General features: G+C 44.5%; 1 protein-coding gene across 2 annotated transcripts in view; it reads left to right on the top strand.

The window, feature by feature from the left end:
- Positions 1–18,090, top strand: part of KDM4B (lysine demethylase 4B) — a 350,269-nt gene that overhangs the window by 167,119 nt on the left and 165,060 nt on the right. For both annotated transcript variants that reach the window (XM_085637671.1, XM_085637670.1), the window contains exon 10: positions 4,800–4,969. In XM_085637671.1, the coding sequence (XP_085493797.1) occupies positions 4,800–4,969 (170 nt within the window). The remainder of the gene's footprint in view (positions 1–4,799; positions 4,970–18,090) is intronic.

The raw sequence follows: 18,090 nt of genomic DNA, 5'->3' as shown, positions 1-18,090 counted from the left end.
TTCGCGCACCTTGCTCCCTTTTCTGTGTTTCATGTACTGTTTAGATTCCTACTCCTCAAACATGTTCTCTGAGAGTAGGATGGGTTGCCTGTGAATGTAATAAATGTATTGCCATGAGGGAGGGTTGGTGGTAAAGGTAAATAAACTTTCCCACCTTCATGGCATCTTCGTGTACATTCATGAAATATTAGAATACAGTAGATTGCTCGTCACATTTTAGCGTACTCTTTTGACCAGTGGGTATGGTTGACCCTCTATAAAATCTAACATAGGGAACAGAGGCAAGAAAATTAGACCATGAAGGCATGAACACTTCAGACCTGTATATGCAGGGGATAAACGAGCTGCTTGATCAATCTTTGCACATAAGATTAAAATAGAAGAACGGCTACTTTAGTGACTGGCGCTTGTTCTGCTTTTCTGCAAATTTCGGAGTTTAAAATATTCTCGGAGCAAACCATCTAATCCATGGCTTCCTGCTCTTGTTAATTCAGTGATGTAATTTGTCATCCTCTCAACGTTTCCTTTTCTAGTTATGGATGGAAGCAACTAGAGGCAGTCCTATGGGCCTGCATAGGAATCCTCCAGCTGGCAAAGCGCGCGTTGGAGATAACCCGCACGCACCCCTGTGGGCATGTCCTTGCTGTAAAAAATGTTTTCATATGTTAAAAGATGAATGTTTTTTGACAAAAAATTGACAAAGATGAATGTTTGATCAAGCAAGGGTAGTTAAGAAAAATACAGCCAAATGCACAAACTGTTATCCCCTGAAATCCGCTAGTTTTGCAGGGATGTAAACAAAAAGGATGTGTACATCACCCTGTGTTAATACTGCGTTTATGTTAAGAGTGGTGCATATATTAACAAACGTTAAGTTCAACAGGAGAGAAAATGATCACCCTTAATGCTGCGGATCAGAAAGGTTAATTAATACAGATGTAATGATTGAATCGTTACCTCTCGGTTCGCTCTATCTCTAACTGGTACCTGGCACATTCTATGATGGAGAGCTCTAAGATGCTCTGCAAAAGCAGTTTCAAACATTCATTTGTTGGTGCTCATGACAGTGGGGGTCAACGCTACAAACATTTGTGATGATTTAGGACCCTGTGCTCCGAACCATAACCGATGGGGCAATATCCATGTATTATACTTTTAAACTCTGGGGTAATGCACATGCTCATGACAGCTACACGGCAAGCACAGCCAGGAGGATACTCTGCATTACAGAGCGGCATTTCCCTTGTAGCAGGACAAGTCCCATTGGGGCAAACAGTATTTTTGAGTAGGTGAAGGCTTTTCGATACCGATCATCACTCACTGGGAAATGGAAAACTGAAGTGTATTCGCAACCGTGAAAATAAAAGGATCTGATAGACTTCTAGCTGCAGATTCCTTGCCTTGAATTAACCTCCCCGCAGGATAGAGCAGACCTAATTATGTCCTACACAAACACACTAACACAAAGGCAAAAGTCACAATCCAAAGACTGTACCAATGCTCGAGTGACTGTGTAAACTGATTGACGTCATAAATGGTTCTCATTACCGAGATATATTCACAGAGAAAAAAACCTAGTCGCGTTTTTGTTTGCAATATGTATTTTTTCTAGTGTGTATCATTTTGGCTTGTCCACGCCGTTCCATACAGGAAGTTTATATGAATTTTTTAAAATGTTGTAATCTCAGCATTCTGAGTAAACTAACTTAAAGAACTTTAAAGAAAGTGGGGTTCATTTTAGAAAGTGTTGTAGTAGATTAAATAGTGATATTGATATTCAAATCTCTTAATCGCCCAAAAAATGAAATGTAAAGGCGTGTGATGTAATTCCAACTTTGATCTTGCATCCCAACACACCATATAATAGACAGCACTCTGTTACCCCAGCAAAGCTAACTTCTGGGGTGTAGATTTGGAGCATTTCTTCCTTTTTTTAAGTGATTTTCACATGTATAGATTTATATGCCAGAGTCGGTGTTACCTTTTACTCTAGCCTAAAGTGGTCACTCTGCATGTTCCTTAATGTTGTATGTCATTTGCTGGAGAGACTTGACTGCGAAGATACCGGAGTTTTGTACGGTTTAAACCTTTGAGGTTTCTGACCATATCTTTGGACTCCTTATTAGAAGGACATTGGAGCAGTCAATTCTTGGTCCCTGTATCGGTGTAGCTATCAGTCCTATCATGTTCAGGAAAAAGGTACACTCGCTTGTGTGCTTTTGGATGATTTAAAAAAATTGCTACGGACCCAGCGGTATTTCCTTGACTTAGCATTGACATGGATGAGCAGGAGAGACTCAAAGTAGCCACTTAACCCTCTGGCATACATTGATAGGATCCTACTCTGAAGGCTAAGTACTTGCTATTCTTCTTAGGACAGCGTTGGAGCAGCATATCAGTAGGGATTGTCCTTAAGCCATTTGGTATTCACCAATCCTTTGAGCTTTGAAAAATCTTCATTACTACTTCCTGATTTTCTTTGCCTCACCTGTGAAGTGAGGCACCACTAGAGTGTAATTGGCGTGCTTGTGGAAGGTTTCATTCGGAGTGTGAAAGACTTTAAGGGTTGTACTTACTCATTGAACAGCTTAACAAGATACCCTGGGGATCAGTCATCCTAATGGGGGCATGGGTCTCCGTATACTTGCTCAAGCCTGACAGTCACATGGGAAGAATGGAAACCACCTACAAGCAGGTTCTGCCACCGTGCTACATTCCTCCATCTTTACAGTAGGATGATTTGATTGAGGGCGTAAACTGCTACTGCAAGCTCCAGCGTGAAAAGTGCAGGGTCATCTTTATTCAGGATGCTGAGAAATGGCATTTCGAATTGGGTAAAGTGTTTGTTCCTCTGTTCAGTCAGAGTCCCAAAGTACTCCAACTCAAAGTGATGTTAGAAGTGGTGTATATCTACCTTTAGCAGTTTTCTCAATAAAAGTGGGAATCGCAGTGGGCATCTAGTAATTTGTACCATCAAGTAAAGGTTTTCTAAGTAGAGCAATAATCCATGTCTGTTAACTTGTGACATATTACCAGCGTATATTGATTATTTATAATATGTGGATGCTAATTTTCTGTGGCATTCCTTAATAACCCTTGACCCTTAAAGATCGTCTTAACTGTTTGTTGGAAATATCTTGGTTTATAGTGTGCAATACATCAATGATGATGAACCTAAGAGAGGAGCTGTGCTACCTGGCCATGTTTTTTAAAAGCTCTGTCCCCTTCATCCTTAATGTTACTTTATATGCCAGCTCTTGAATCAGTGAGATTTTCTGGGTTTAAATAGTTTCTAAGGTATATTCCCTGTGGCTCCTTAAATCTACACAATAAACGCCTCTCTTAATTTTACTATATAAAACATTGAAAATGGATCTTCCCTTTGGTGGTGGAACTGACAATCCATATTTGCAACTTCTTCCAGGAACACTTTCAGACGCATGCAAAGGTTTAGAGAACTTCTATATGTTACTGTCATTGATCTGCCTGGTTTGTACATGGGTTTTAGGTGTTAGCTTGGAACTCTATAAATGCCCCTCCCTCTTGACACTTTGGTCTTCCATGACTTTTGTTACCATCGGTTGCTGATTGGGGGCGGTCCATGAGAGTGAATCTTCGCATTGCTGCGCATTGTTCTCCCCCACTAGGTGATGTACAACACATCTTTGTTGATTTCTCTTATTTGTATTTTCAATTACTCCTACTTTGGGGATGAGAGGATAACAAAACCTTTTCATTTCTGGTTAAATCTGAATAAGTCAGAGGCTGGCATTAAAACATAATTTTAGCCAATTTGGGGTCAAGGTGAGCAAAATAATTTCACTTAGGAGATCCTCCAAATTGATTTTTAAGCAATGCAAGGAACTTGTTCCTGAAGTTGAAAGCCTTGCTCCTGGAGGATTAAAGAAGCATCTAGTACTTATCTGGAATATTCCCTTAGTAGAAAATGCAGGGCAGCAAGCTACACTTAGTTTTTCTTGCCATCATTTCATGGATTCTAGACCCCAGGCCGGATGGTAGGGCCAGAGAGGTAACCATGCAAAATACTTTCATGTGAATATTCCAGCTATCTTTACCAGTTTTTTTTAGGCTTCCTTTAAATGTGGCAGCTAATGCGGGCTGGATAAAGACAATGAAGAACCGTCACACTGATTAGCAAGTGCTGATGTCTTACCTGTGAAGATCTTTCATAATAAACAATCCTTCATTCGTATTCTAAATTGTTTCAGGCCTCTGTGGGATTGGGAATTGGTAGAATGTGGCAGTTGGAGCACAGCTGCAGGTATAGGTGGGTGGAACCTAGAAAAGAAAATTATTCCAAGTGTACAAAGGTCTGTGCAGAGAATTATTGTAAAACGTAAGTGCGACTTCTAATACTTGTTGTTTTATGTGGGGTATGAATCAATGTTAGGCCTTGCCTGCTTCTTCAAGTTCAGTTGCTTAAGAGCTCCTGGAAAATTCCAAGAGTGGGTGACAGTGAATTGTCAATCTTATTTTCTCTTTCAAGAGGACAAGATGGAATTAAAAATGTTTGCTCCTCTTTGCTGTGGTTTAAATTCAACTTTGCCTGTTCCCACTGTAGCACATTTTGTTCATTCTCAAACTAAGGAGTGCAACTTGGATGCTGGTGGGATTACTCCCATTCACCATTTTCCATCTCCTTGTAGTGGAGGTTCAGAGTGGACAGTGCATATGGTGTCAACATGGTTCATGCTAAGAAACGTATTCTTCTCGGCTGTGGGTCTAATCTGTTCTGGTAAGGGCTCTTTTTACTTAAGATTGTTTCACTCTTAATCTAGGGTGCATCGAAAACGATCCCAGCCTCGAAGACACAAAACTCAGGACCAGAAATCGCTGGGAGAGGCGTTGGCCATGGATTCCAGCCTGAGTGAGGAAAAACTACAGGATCTCAAGAGGGAAATCGAAGCAGATGATGACGACTGCTGCATAGACACAGAAGGCTTTGAAGGTATCAAAAATAAGGGATGGGTGGGCAAGGATAGTGGGGGGGGGGCTAAGCTTTCAGGACTGATACTGCATAGGTTGAGGGGGGCTGTCAAGTGAACGCTCTCTGGTCTCTGGAACACCAGTGATTACGTGCTAGGCATATTTTTCAGGAGCCAGTTTGCTTAGCTTTTTGCATCGTGGGTAATGAGAAATGCAGTATTTGGCAGTTCTCTTAAATAGCGCATCCTCACAGGTGGTGGTGGTGACTGCTTCAGAACGGTTATGTGGAAACTAGAATTCTTTTAATTGTGTTGACTGATAGATTTTACGGGCATAACCTCCACTTGACAGGGCCATAGTCACATTGTGGATGAGCGGGAGGTAAATGGTGCCTGCTGCGATATCGTGTAAAGAGATGTAAACAGACTATTTACTGTGTAAGTTCTGCTTCTCTCTCCCACTCTCAGTTGTGGCTGCTGCTCCAGGAGCCACTGTGTAATTGGAGAGCAGGTTGCGTCGTGTCTTTGTAGTCTTCTCTCTTCCGATGCAGTGGATTGTCCTATCTAAAGCTGTCCAGGTGTTAATTTCACCATAAGTTAGTTTTTAGGAATATTTGCCCATTTTGGTACAAATAAGTCTTGGTCTCCTACATTGCTTTTACATTGTTTTTTTTAAATATCCTATTTTTTTAAACTACCATATGTGAACTAAACTATTAAGAAGAAACAAAAATAACCCTTTTAGGTGTGCAACATGTTGCAAAAATGTTTAAAGTGCACATAGATTTGAAAAATGTATTTTTAAAATAAATGTGACAGTTTAGAATGTTAAGTGAAGGTGAAGTGCTTCACATTCCTGACTGCCTCAGCCTGGAAAGGACGTTTTAAACTGTCACAGTGCATAAAAACGGCACGTAGTCCACCTGAAATGTTTCACATCCACATTCCTCTCTCTAACCCTCCAACGAATTACTAACACGTATTAAATTGGATTTATTGGTACTTTTGTAGGAAATTTAAACACTACGACAGTGGATTACCTCATAACTCCAAGAGGAAACCGGCAGTTGGTATTGGACGGCTATTTATTTCAGCGAGAAAGACAAATTGGACTAAAAGCAATATGGAAGTGTACAGAATATGGCACGATTGACTGCCGGGGCAGAGCAAACACTGTAGGAGATGAAGTTACTTTAAGAACGCCCCACAATCACAAGCCTGACCTAGCGAAGATCGAAAAGAGAAGTAAAGCGTACGACTCGCTGCGTGCAAAGAAAAGTGGGGTGATCACAACTTCAGTATTAAAAGATGCATGTGCAAACATTCCTTATTACTCGACATCAAAACTGCCCAAAAGACCTTGTGAAAAAGCGGTTCTGCTAAACCAGAAAAGACGCTGTTCACTTGAACCTCCGCCCCAACATTTACTGCCTTTGAGATAATAGACCAGTTGATTTTTATTTAAGAATGAACAATCTACAAGAAAACCTAATTATTTTTTCCGCTGAGTTGAAACTACAAATATTTTCATTTTAGCCAGAGTATCTGACGTAAGTGCACCAAATGAACGAGTATCTGACGTAAGTGCACCCAATGAACTTCACACAGCCTTTTGCAATTATTCAAATTTGCCATTCCAGTTAAAATGATTACCTCTATTTTTTGGTGCTTTAGAAACCGGTTGCAGGAACAGTATCTGCTGCTAACCTGCTTCAGGAACAAAAATGAAGTTAACAGACTTCGACTCCTTTGAGGTCAAAACAGATAAAATGGGTATTGCAAATGTGGACAGAAGGTGACACTAACAAAACTGAACTTTATGTTTTTTGTGAAACCATTAAAACGGTTTCCTTAGAACAGGCCAGCTGAAGGCTGCTGTTTTTCCCCCCCCCTACTTTTTTGGAAAGGGATATATCAGACAGGCCCACAGCAGAACAAACACTACCTGGTGTAAAAACTACAAACACTCTATTCAATGCAAGCACAACCGAAGTCACTGAACACGCAGGAAGGAATAAGATGAAAAGCTAATGGCAGCTATTGGAAGTCTGGCATATTTAACAGACCAGTTTTCTTAAAAAAACAATGTACTCCATTCTCAAATGTGAACTTTTTTTTTTCTTTTTATATTGAAGAACTTTGTCCGTTAAGTGACCTCTGTCCTAATCTTCGTGAAACTGGATACAAATAAATTGGGGAGAGATCCCACCATATTTCTCTGCAATGTCTACCAGCAACTTAAAACAAAAGTCTCAAGTTCTAAAATGTTTAAAAGTTTGAATCTGTGCCCACCCCTTTTTGTAAAAATCCACTTTGAAGAAAATCATAATGGAAACTATCATCTGCTCCAAATCCATTCAAAAAGAAATGACAGAAAAATTCTCCTATCTTTTTGTAAACGCATGAATCCTCTAAAAAGCCAGGAAAAGCTTAAATTCAACAGAATCTATTGAGAAACCGGGAACATCCATCGCCACTTTTTACGATTGAAGAGCTCACGGCAGGAATAAGCACCTGGCACGAATAATGCTGTAAAACAAGTACTGTTGAGCGGTTGCAAAATGAATTTTTTTTTAAATTGCATTACAGTGTTTAGTGTTGAAATGACTTTAGAATATATTTTTAAACATTTTTGCAATTGTAGTGTTTTTTTAAACCAGTTTGTTAAATAAAAGGTGTGGTACAGAAACAGTCAGTTTGTTGTTTTTGTCATTTTATTTTGCTTTTTTTTTACTTCTGAGACCCAGTTGTTCTTTCTCCACTTTCTTTTGCTGCAGTTCCCCATTTCCCCACCATCCTTCCTGATCACTTTCCTCCCCTTGTGTTTTTTTGGTCTGTTAGTCAACTGAGTTTCTATTTTTCTTTCTTTTCTAGATGCATCTCCATAAATTGATAATTTTCTCTTATTGCTATACATACACGGCCAAGCTTCACTTCTCAGTAATTGCTTCCCTTTTGACCAAACTCCTGAATGTATCACTTATACTGTGTTAAACTTCTCTAGAGCTGAGCTCAGCAGTCACACAAAGCTAACCACTCAAATCTAGCTATCTTCTGAGCAATCTAAGGAATTCCCTGCATGGGAAAGATGCCCCTAAACTGTGGACTCCTTACAACTTTCTTCCCATCTGGAATTCAATGGTTACTTGTACAACTATAAGACGCCTGCCGTCGCAGTATTGAAACCACTCAAACTGCTTATGGAGAGAAGTCATGTCCGCCTGCACACTAATCCTGTTCAACCTTACCGCAGCCTTTGTCACTTACCCACTAAAGTAACACAGTGAGGGGTTCACACTGTAGCTCTCCCTTTAGCTAAAACCGGTCTCTTTTATCCCTGAGTTGGCTCAGGGACCTGCCCTGTTGCAAGCCCTATTCCATATCTGCAATGGGTTACTCTGGGTCACATCTTCAGGCATTACATTGGTTCATGCATCTCTGACACTCCGCTATCCATAAAACTGGAGGCGTATTACTTGTTTTCTGAACACCCACAACTATTCTTCCTAAATGCAGCATAGCATAAGGTTCTGCTATATTAAACTTTTTGCACCCAATTTTGTGCTGACTTGTCCTTTGTGCTGCAAGTCATTGCTTACCACCAAGATCGTCTTTTCCTTATTAAGGCTTGTGTGGTAAATACTGCCTCTCTAATTCCCTGCCATATTTTACTGATCCCATAAATTGTCATGGCCCGCCTCAATTACTTCAACGGAAACTGCCTGCGTAACAGTGAGTGCAGCACCATGCTGCTTGCACCAATTTTCGTTTAAATTCACTGTGCTTTGCCTGACCAGCAGTTACTATAACCTTCTGCCTGGATGCTTCACCAGAGTACTCCAATTTACTAGCCAACCGTAAGCCATAGGGCTGCTCCAAGAACCTAGTAGCCATTGGACGAATTGCACAAAATACATTCTGTAAGTTCTGCCCACAGTAAATATGCCTTTTGAATACTGTCAGACTTCACCCTCCAGCCCTGATATTAACCGAGGGACCCTGAAGTGTCCCTCGATTGGCAATAGCGCTGCTTAAGAGTATAAATGTATTCTGATGGGATGGACGTTCTTACCCTCTGCCCAGTCTGTCTTTTTTCCAATTTCTCTGCATGGTGTGCAATATTGGCTGACCAGAGCCAAGAGCAAGCCACAGGAAATGCGCGTGGGATAAAGTATCCCCTATTGTACATTTTGAGGATATCGGAAGTCACTGAGTTCTGTGACCATATAGCGGAGTATAGCCTAAGGCTGATAAAATCTTGGGACTCAAATTGATTTCCATTATCCTACTTATGGCAGAAGGTTTCATATCCGTTGCGGTACAGGGTCATATCCTCATCAATTCGTAGCCTCTTCTACCAGGGCCACAGATACGTAGAATGAACTTCAAGTTGGTCTTGTGAAAATTAACCCACAATACGCACAATTGATTGCTAAATACATTTTACACCATTTAACCTGTTACTCCGAATGTGTGGTAAGATGCAAATCAATACTTGGTTTCTAGTATTTAATTTGACCAGTTCAGTAGTTAAACATGGTGCTATAAATGTCCCCATATCTGCTATAGAAAAAACTGCCTTTGTGATGTCCCTACTCGGCAACGTTAACCTAGGTACAGTTCAGAAGCTGTGTGGCTTTCTGGTGAAAAACGCAGTCAGACTCGTGTGAAAATTAGATCTGTTTCAATGCAGTGTTTACACGCTTTAATGTATTACATTAACGTAACCTTGCATACAATTAATCTAAATGAGTATTATTTAGTGTCATTCTGGAACTCTGGCTTTCTTTTGTCTGTCGTCATTTTGGTATTTTATTTTGTGACCTGGGTCTTCCTTGTGCATTTCAGCAGTAGCAGAGCTGCGCTGTGTTTTTCTGCTTTTACATGTGATCTGACTCCTAGCTTCGAATTAGCTTGCGTAAATTGGCTGACCATTATTCCTCTACTAAGATTGATTTAGGGTTATAAACTGGTTTTATGCTTCCACCTCTCCGAGAACTGATAGGTGAAATGTTTTTTTAACGATTTATGGTGTCTGTTCGGGTGTTTGTTAAATGGTTTATTACTTGGATGCTATATCGTCATTTTGAAATGAGTTAGTCTTTCCATTGTTGTTTGGGACACAGGAAGGTCTGTGGGTGCATCTGTGTCACTGTAGAAAGCCTTTCATTCTGGTCAAGGTTGTGTTCGGGAAGGTATTCCTCCTAGTTTACTCTCTTACTCAATTTTTTTCAGCGTTTGATTTAAATTTCTATTTTGGTGTAAATTACTTGTTTTTCTATCACTTTTGCTTGAGTTGGCTGTAATTAATCATGGGAATTCTGCATTCATAAAAGGTGGAATATCTCCATGCACTTGCATTTAAATAATGTTTGCAATTTACAAAACCTCTTATAAAAACGTGAACATACGTTTATTTTTTAAATTCATCTACCAAATCAAAGTAATATTTCAGACTAAAAATTCTAATGATGTTTTAAAGAGGGGAAATATTGGTATTATAAATGACAAGGCCTTTTATTTGTGTTTTTGAAACCGATAAATAAAAGGCATTGTCATTTACAATGCCAGTAGCTTAAACTCTCACAAATGCGAGACCTATGACATCGCAAATGTGTGCTTTAAAAATAAAAAAAGTTAGAGTGAGTGCTGCCTGCAGGGCTATTTGAGAAAATAGTGCTCGGAGGCTGTAATTTAAGCCTACCGAGCAACAACACATGTAACGGGGAGTGTTGCTATGGGAGGTTACAAAATGAGACAAGGCGGTACTAAGGAGGGATTACTAAGCCTTTAGACCAATGAACAGCCTCTGTTTACAGTGGCTAATGAAAAATGTGGGCGGAGCTTCAAGTCCCTACCTCAATACAGCATGCCTTGCAGAGCAGCACATGCGGTGCACAGGCTCGACCTAAAAAAAACTGACCCTGCCCACTTCAGCATCTGTCAGGCTTCACTATCCCTTCAAGCACAGAAGGGAGTCCGACAAGTTGTTTTTGAAGGACAGGCAAGAGCAGCACCAATAAAGGCCTCGTTTAAGACTGCACCTGGAACTTGAGGCTGTGGATGCAGATTTTATCAATAATTCGAGACGATAGTCATGATGAACTAGGATTGCAAGAAGTTTTTCATACATCTTGGGATTATTTGATATTAATGGAAGGTAGAAAAGAGTAGCAAGCCGATACAACATGAAATGTGCATCTAGGGTAACAGAATAAATCAGTATGGAAATAAATTGCCCGGGGACTCGTGAATGCATCTTTCCTGGAGTCTAAACGGCAGTGCTTAAAAAAAGTATGGTTTGAAATCATATGGCTTACAAATGTCCACTATGAAGTATTTAAGTGTGAACCTGGGGCACCCTTTCCTCTTGTGGAATGCCCTTTGGTTCAAACTAATAAAGAACTATACACTTTTGAATAGCAAGTTTAAACATAAGCGACAATCCATCTAGCTAGTCCTTTTGATGGAGGGTAGACCTGCACATACAACTCCAAACTAACAAATTTCCTGTACTTCTGCCCGTTTAGAGGCCCAACACATTCATGGCCCGCCAATTATTACCCCTTTTTTTCGAGATTTTGAATTCAGGTAAGGAGGAACAGAAGCCACTCATGAGGGGAGGGCCAACAACACCTCCAACTTAGTTTCAACTGTCGGACAAAAATGAGTCTATCCTCCAAAAGATTTGTTGGGTTTCTTCGGGTGAAATAAATACAAAAAGAATTCCAATGTGAAAGAGTGCAATTGAGAAGAAATACATGTCATTAAAATAATTTTCACAGTCCGGTACTTTATTGCTTTTCTTTTTCTTTCATAAATGAGACTATATGTGAATTTAACCGAAGAGGTCTTAGAAGTACGTCTCAAAGTAAGACTTCGAAGAAAGTCTCGGAAGTAAGCCAACATGTGTTTCACGCTTTAAAAGCATGCAAGCTTAGGGCTTTTTCAAGGCTGTATTTCAAGATCTATAGGTAAAATACTTCAAATGTATGTGGGACTCCCTGACCACTAATTAAGTAGCTTCTAAATAGGAATTCAATTTCTAGTAAAAGGTTTTATCTGGAAAAGTCACAATGTCAGCCTTGTCTGTTGTGTTGTACTTATGGTTCCATTCAGTTCTCTAAATAACAGCGGAAAGTTCTTTCCACAACTTTCAGCCAGAGAAGTAGGGTTACGGTGACCGCTGACAGTGAAATTATTTAATTGTTAAAATCAGTAATGGCTTTAGGAAGGTGAGCCTGAACAGATGCCCAATTATGATGAACAAATGTTTATGGCTCATCAGTGCATAAATATCAATGCTCATTCAGCTTTATAACTGAAATAGCCACATGAAAAACCAACGAGCTTCCAGGAAAGATGTTGTAGACCTCATTTATGATGGGTTCAGACAGGGGTGCCATCAACTTGGAAAGAACAATAGTCAGTTGCCTTGGAGGAGATGTTTTCTGGGAGACTGGAACCCAGGTTTAGCAAGGTAAAGAAGGATTAGTTACTTACCTGTAATCCTAGTTCTCTTCCAGGGGTATCCTCATCAAAGTCATAAGCATTCGAATATTCCCGCCCATGTGCGGGATCCCGGAAACAGTATATTATATGTGCCCCACATATACATATCCATACATATATACCTATATGTATACACAAGCAAATGCAGCCCCTAACACCCTAGAGCTGAATCATGCTGTAAGGAATTTCCACTACACATTAGAAAAAATAGCATTATAAACATGAGAAACAACATTATAACTTGTTTGGAAACTGTTTTAATGCTTAGAAAACAGCAGAAATTCTTAGAAAACACTGAAAGCATAGGAAGCTCCCAGGCTGCATTGCAAATACCCAGTCTAAAAAGACTGAAAAGCTAACTCATAGCTGTATAGTAAGAACTGACACCGTGCCTTTAAGGCACACCTGACCCCCACCTTCCCATCATGCCTCAGGGGTGACAGTTAGGTCAGTTGTTCTTTGCGGAGACTGAAAAGTCATGGCCCAAAGAAAATAATAACCTCTGAAAACTATCACACCTTTGCCCGGGGAGGCGGGAGGGTTGCTTATGACTTTGATGAGGATACCCCTGGAAGAGAACTAGGATTACAGGTAAGTAACTAATCCTTCTCTTCCAGGGGATCCTCATCAATAGTCATAAGCATTAGAATAGAATAGCGAGCCTCACCTCATCTCCCTGCGGGCAAAGGAAAGAAAAAAACAGAGAAGGAACAGTATGCTCAGATAGCTCAGCTACCCAAACAGGTTCCTCAAGGAGGCTTGGCCTACTTGGGCATCCGCCCTGGAATCGGATTCGAGGCAGTAGTGCCTGGTAAAAGTATGGACCGATTTCCAAGTGGCCGCCTTGCAGATCTCTGCCATAGGAACGTCATGCAGGAAAGCTACTGTGGCCGCTTTCCCCCTAGTAGAATGGGCCTTAGGGGCCAAAGGTAAGGGCCTTTTCGCCAGCTGGTAGGCTAGGGTAATGCAAGAAACAATCCATCTGGAAATGGATCGCTTAGCTGCTGGGAAGCCTGTTCTCATGGCGCCATAGTTGACAAACAGCTGGTCCGTCTTCCTAATGCCTCTGGTACTTGCCAGGTAGAATTTAAGTACCCTTTTGAGGTCTAAGGAGTGGAGCGACCGCTCAGCCGGGGTCGCTGGATTCGGGAAGAAGGATGGCAGAGAAATGGACTGATTAATATGAAAATCAGACACTACCTTAGGGAGAAAGGATGGATGTGCCCTTAAGACCACTTTGTGCTGGTGAAAAACTGTGTACGGCTCTTTAGTACACAGAGCCTGGATTTCGCTTACTCTGCGTGCCGATGTAATGGCTACCAGAAAAGCCGCCTTCCACGACAGATGCTGTAAAGAAGCTTTGTGGATCGGCTCAAAAGGTGGGCCCATCAACTTGGATAACACTAAGTTCAACTCCCACGGAGGTGAAGGGTTTCGAACAGGGGGGTAAACTTTTTTCAACCCCTGCAAGAAGTCCTTGACCACCTGCATCTGGAAAAAAGAAGGTTGACTGGGAGACCTCCTGTAAGCTGTAATGGCAGACAAATGGACCCTGATGGATGCATACTTCAAGCCTGATCTAGCTAAGTGGAGGAGGTACGGAAGGATGACGTCCTCCTGCCCCTTTGTAGGATCATGGTGATTCTCCCTACACCAAATGAAGAACCTCTTCCACTTAAACGCATAAGACGCTCTTGTGGAGGGTCGCTTCGCTTCCTTGAGAATATGCATGCAGTCAGGAGGTAGACCTAAATGTCCGTATTGCAGGACCTCAGGAGCCATGCCGTTAAGTTCAGTGAGGGAAGGTTGGGATGCAGAATCCTCCCGCCCATCTTGGACAGCAAGTCCGGCCTGCAAGGCAGCCGCCTGTGAGGTCGAACCGAGAGATGAAGAAGGTCCGGGTACCACCACTGGCGCGGCCAGTCCGGAGCTATGAGGATCATCTTCATGTCGGATCTGAGCAGCTTGGATACCACCTTCGGAATCAGAGGCAGGGGCGGAAAGGCGTAGGCAAATGTCCCTGACCAGTCCATCAAAAGAGCATTCCCCCTGGTCCCTGGACGGTGGAATCTGGACGCGAAGGCGTGGCATTTTGAATTTTCGTCGTCTGCAAACAGATCGATGTCTGGACGACCCCACCAACGGAACAGGTCCGCCACCACGTCGTCGTGCAGCACCCAGTCGGGCTGATCTTCGAAATGCCTGCTGAGTGCGTCTGCCTTGATATTCAATTCCCCTGGAAGGTGTACTGCCACCACCGAGAGGTTCCGGGCAAGCAGCCAGTGCCAGATCGCCTGCGCCTCCAGGGAGAGGGGCCGTGACCGAGTCCCGCCCTGTTTGTTCAGGTAAAACATGGTCGTGGTGTTGTCGGTCTGCACCAGGATTGAGTTGGTCTCGATTGCTGGGAGGAACGCTTTTAGAGCAAGGTGGACTGCCCGAAGCTCTAGCATATTTATGTGGTAGCCCTGTTCTTTTGCAGACCACTGACCTTGTATCTGGAGGCACCCCATGTGGGCTCCCCATCCTTGTAGCGACGCGTCTGTCACCACTGATTGCACCGGAAGTGGCTGGTGAAACGGGACTCCCACCAACAGATTGTTCTGACGAGTCCACCATGTTAGGGAAGATTTCGCTACCTGGGGGAGAGAGATCCGATCTCCCCAACGACCTGTGGACTGATCCCATTGATCCTCCAGAGCTTGCTGCAAAGGTCTCATCCGCAGCCTGGCGTGGGGAATCAGAAAAATGCAGGACGCCATGGAACCCAGCAGAGATGCTACCTGCCGAACTGACGGCCTCCGCATCTGCTGCATAAGCCTGCATTTTTTCTTCATTGAAGACAGTCTCTCCTCCGAAGGATACGCTCTTCCCACGCTTGTGTCCAGAACGGAGCCAAGGTAGTGGATGGACTGAGTAGGCCGCTGCACGGACTTCGCCATGTTGACGTGAAGGCCGAGAGCGTGCAACTGTCTTAGACAGATTTGGAAGTCCTTCCTCACCTGTTGCTGGGTTGGAGCCTTCAGTAACCAGTCGTCCAGGTACGGGTAGACGAAGAGACCCTGCTTGTGTAGGCAGGCCGCCACCACTGCCATACATTTGGTGAAGACTCGCGGGGCCGACTTGAGTCCGAATGGAAGCACTTTGTACTGGTAGTGCTTGTCTCCTACCACAAACCGCAGGTACCTGCGGTGATGCTTTGCTATTGGAATGTGAAAATACGCATCTTGGAGGTCCACCGAACACATCCAATCTCCGACTTGTAGATGTGGACATATTTGGTGAAGCGCCAACATACGGAACTTCTCCTTGACGATGACTTTGTTTAGGAGACGAAGGTCCAGAATCGGCCGAAACTTGTGCTCTTGATCTTTCTTGGGCACCAGGAAGTACCGGGAGTACACTCCTTTTCCGACCTGTGAAGGAGGAACCCTTTCTATGGCATGCTTTTGCAGAAGTGACCTCACTTCCCGCTTGAGTAGGTTTAGGTGGTGAGGACGGGACCTCTTTGGCGGGATGTCTCTGGGAAGCGCTCGAAAACGTAGCGCATATCCATGACGCAGTATATTCAGCACCCAGCGATCTTTTGTGATGCTGACCCACTCTGCTAGATGTTGCGAAGCACTTCCTCCCACTGGAGTGGGCAACGGTCGTAGAGGAAGCCACAGCTCATGACTTTCCTCCTCTTGTGGCAGTGGAGGACTGTTGTTGGTGTCCACCTCTGCCTCTGCCAGACTTTCCGCCTCGAAACTGGGTTTTCCCTTGGGGTTTGCTCTGAGACCACTGAGGGGTTTGAACCCTCTGTTGAGGCCCCTTGCGTTGGGTGGGTCGAAAACGGCGCTTGAACTCCTTTTTCTTCTCCAAGCCCACGGCTTTGAGAGTGTCCAGCTCAGTTTTCATGCGCCCCATCTCCTCATCCGTGTGAGTGCCGAAGAGGGAGTTGCCTGAGAACGGGAGGTTTAAAATCCGTTGCTGTGCGTCCGGCTTGAGCCCTGTCAGACGCAACCAGGACGACCTCCTGGCGCAGACGCCGTGTGTATAAGAGTGGGCTGAGATTAGCGCACCATCCGCCGCTGTGCTAATCGACTGATTAGCCACCAGTGCCCCTTCAGTAACAATCTCCTCAAAGTCCTTTTGGTCCTCCTTGGGCAGCTTGGATTTGAAACGTTCCATCGAATCCCAGAGGGCCCTATCGTACCTGCCCAGAAGCGCCGCCGCGCTGGAGATCTTGAGGGCTGCCGCCGCCGAAGAGCAGGTCCTGCGTCCCCATGAGTCCTGGGTTCTGCTCTCCTTGTCTGGAGGGACGGAGGAGGAGGAGGACGACGCCGTCTGACCCTTCCTGGCAGCTGCCACTATGACGGAGTCCGCAGGTGGGTCTGTCTTTACAAAGACGGGGTCAGAGGTAGCTGGCTTGTATTTTTTTAGGATACGAGCCGGAACGGCTTTGACAGTCGCCGGGGTGAGAAAAGTGTCCATGACTGGTTCCATGATTCCTGGGACCAAAGGTAGCAGCGGACGAGAGGCAGACTTTTGGTGAAGTGTTTCAAAAATCACCGAGGTTGTGACTTGGGGGACTGACATCTCAATCCCCAGCTTCAGTGCTCCCCGCTGCAACACTTCCTGGTAGGTGTTGATGTCGTCTACGGGAGAGACCCTGGACACTGGGCTGTCCGTGAGCGTGGGAGAATAGTTTCTGATGGAGGACTTGGAGGATGAGGAAGAGGACGATGATGGAGTCCTTTTGCGCTTCCGGTGATGATCACGCGCCCTTGACCCAGGTGAACGCTCCTCCCGTCTGGGGGAGCGCGATCTGCGTCGCCTGTAGTCCGGAGATCTCGGACGTGCTGGCCTGGGGGGACTAGCTCTGTCCACAGCGGCCACCAGGCGTTGCAGCGGAGAATCATGCACTGGGCTGATGTATTCCCGCATCCTCCTTGTAGGCCCTGAGTCTAGCCAATGATGTGCTGGTAGTAGCCATCTGGGCGACAGAGTAACGGTCTGAGTCTGAGGAGAAGACCTACGGGGTTGAGCTGCATGGTCTCGTGGCTTTGCTGGTCGTGGAGAGACCTCTGAGTGGGAGGAGGAGTGGCGAGAAGCCGACTCCGTAACCAGGACCACCGACTTGTCTGAGGCCTGTCTCGACGTCGAGCGCGGTCTTGACGACGATCCGTGGTGTCCTCTCCTGTCTCGGTGGGACTCTCTCGACGTCGAACGCCGTCTCGACGTGGACCGGCGGCCATGTTCCGTGGGCGAAGCCTGCCGCCTCGACGTCGAGCGGCGATGTGAAGCCGACGACGGAGGCTCTCTCTCCCTCGACGCCGGACGCCGCGGGGACGCCGGCGGAGATGCTGCCACTCTCGACGTCGATACCGATGCCAACCTCGACGCCGAACGCCGCTTGGAGGACGACGGCGGAGGATCCTGCTGCTTCGACGTCGAACGTCGATGAAGCCTCGACGACGGTGGGGATGGTGCCCTCGACGACGGAGGGGTGACACTCCTCGACGCCGGTCGTCGCCTGGTTGACGACGGCGGAGGGTCCCTGCTCCTCGACGCCGATCGACGTCGAGATGTCGACGGCGGAGGGTCCCTGCTCCTCGACGCCGAACGCCGCTGGGTTGGCGACGGCGGAGGC

The sequence above is a fragment of the Triturus cristatus genome, chromosome 12 (assembly GCF_964204655.1).
Source record: "Triturus cristatus chromosome 12, aTriCri1.1, whole genome shotgun sequence".
Classification (NCBI taxonomy): Eukaryota; Metazoa; Chordata; class Amphibia; order Caudata; family Salamandridae; genus Triturus; species Triturus cristatus.
Note: the sequence above shows the minus strand (reverse complement) of the source record. Positions and strands in the feature narration are given on the sequence as shown.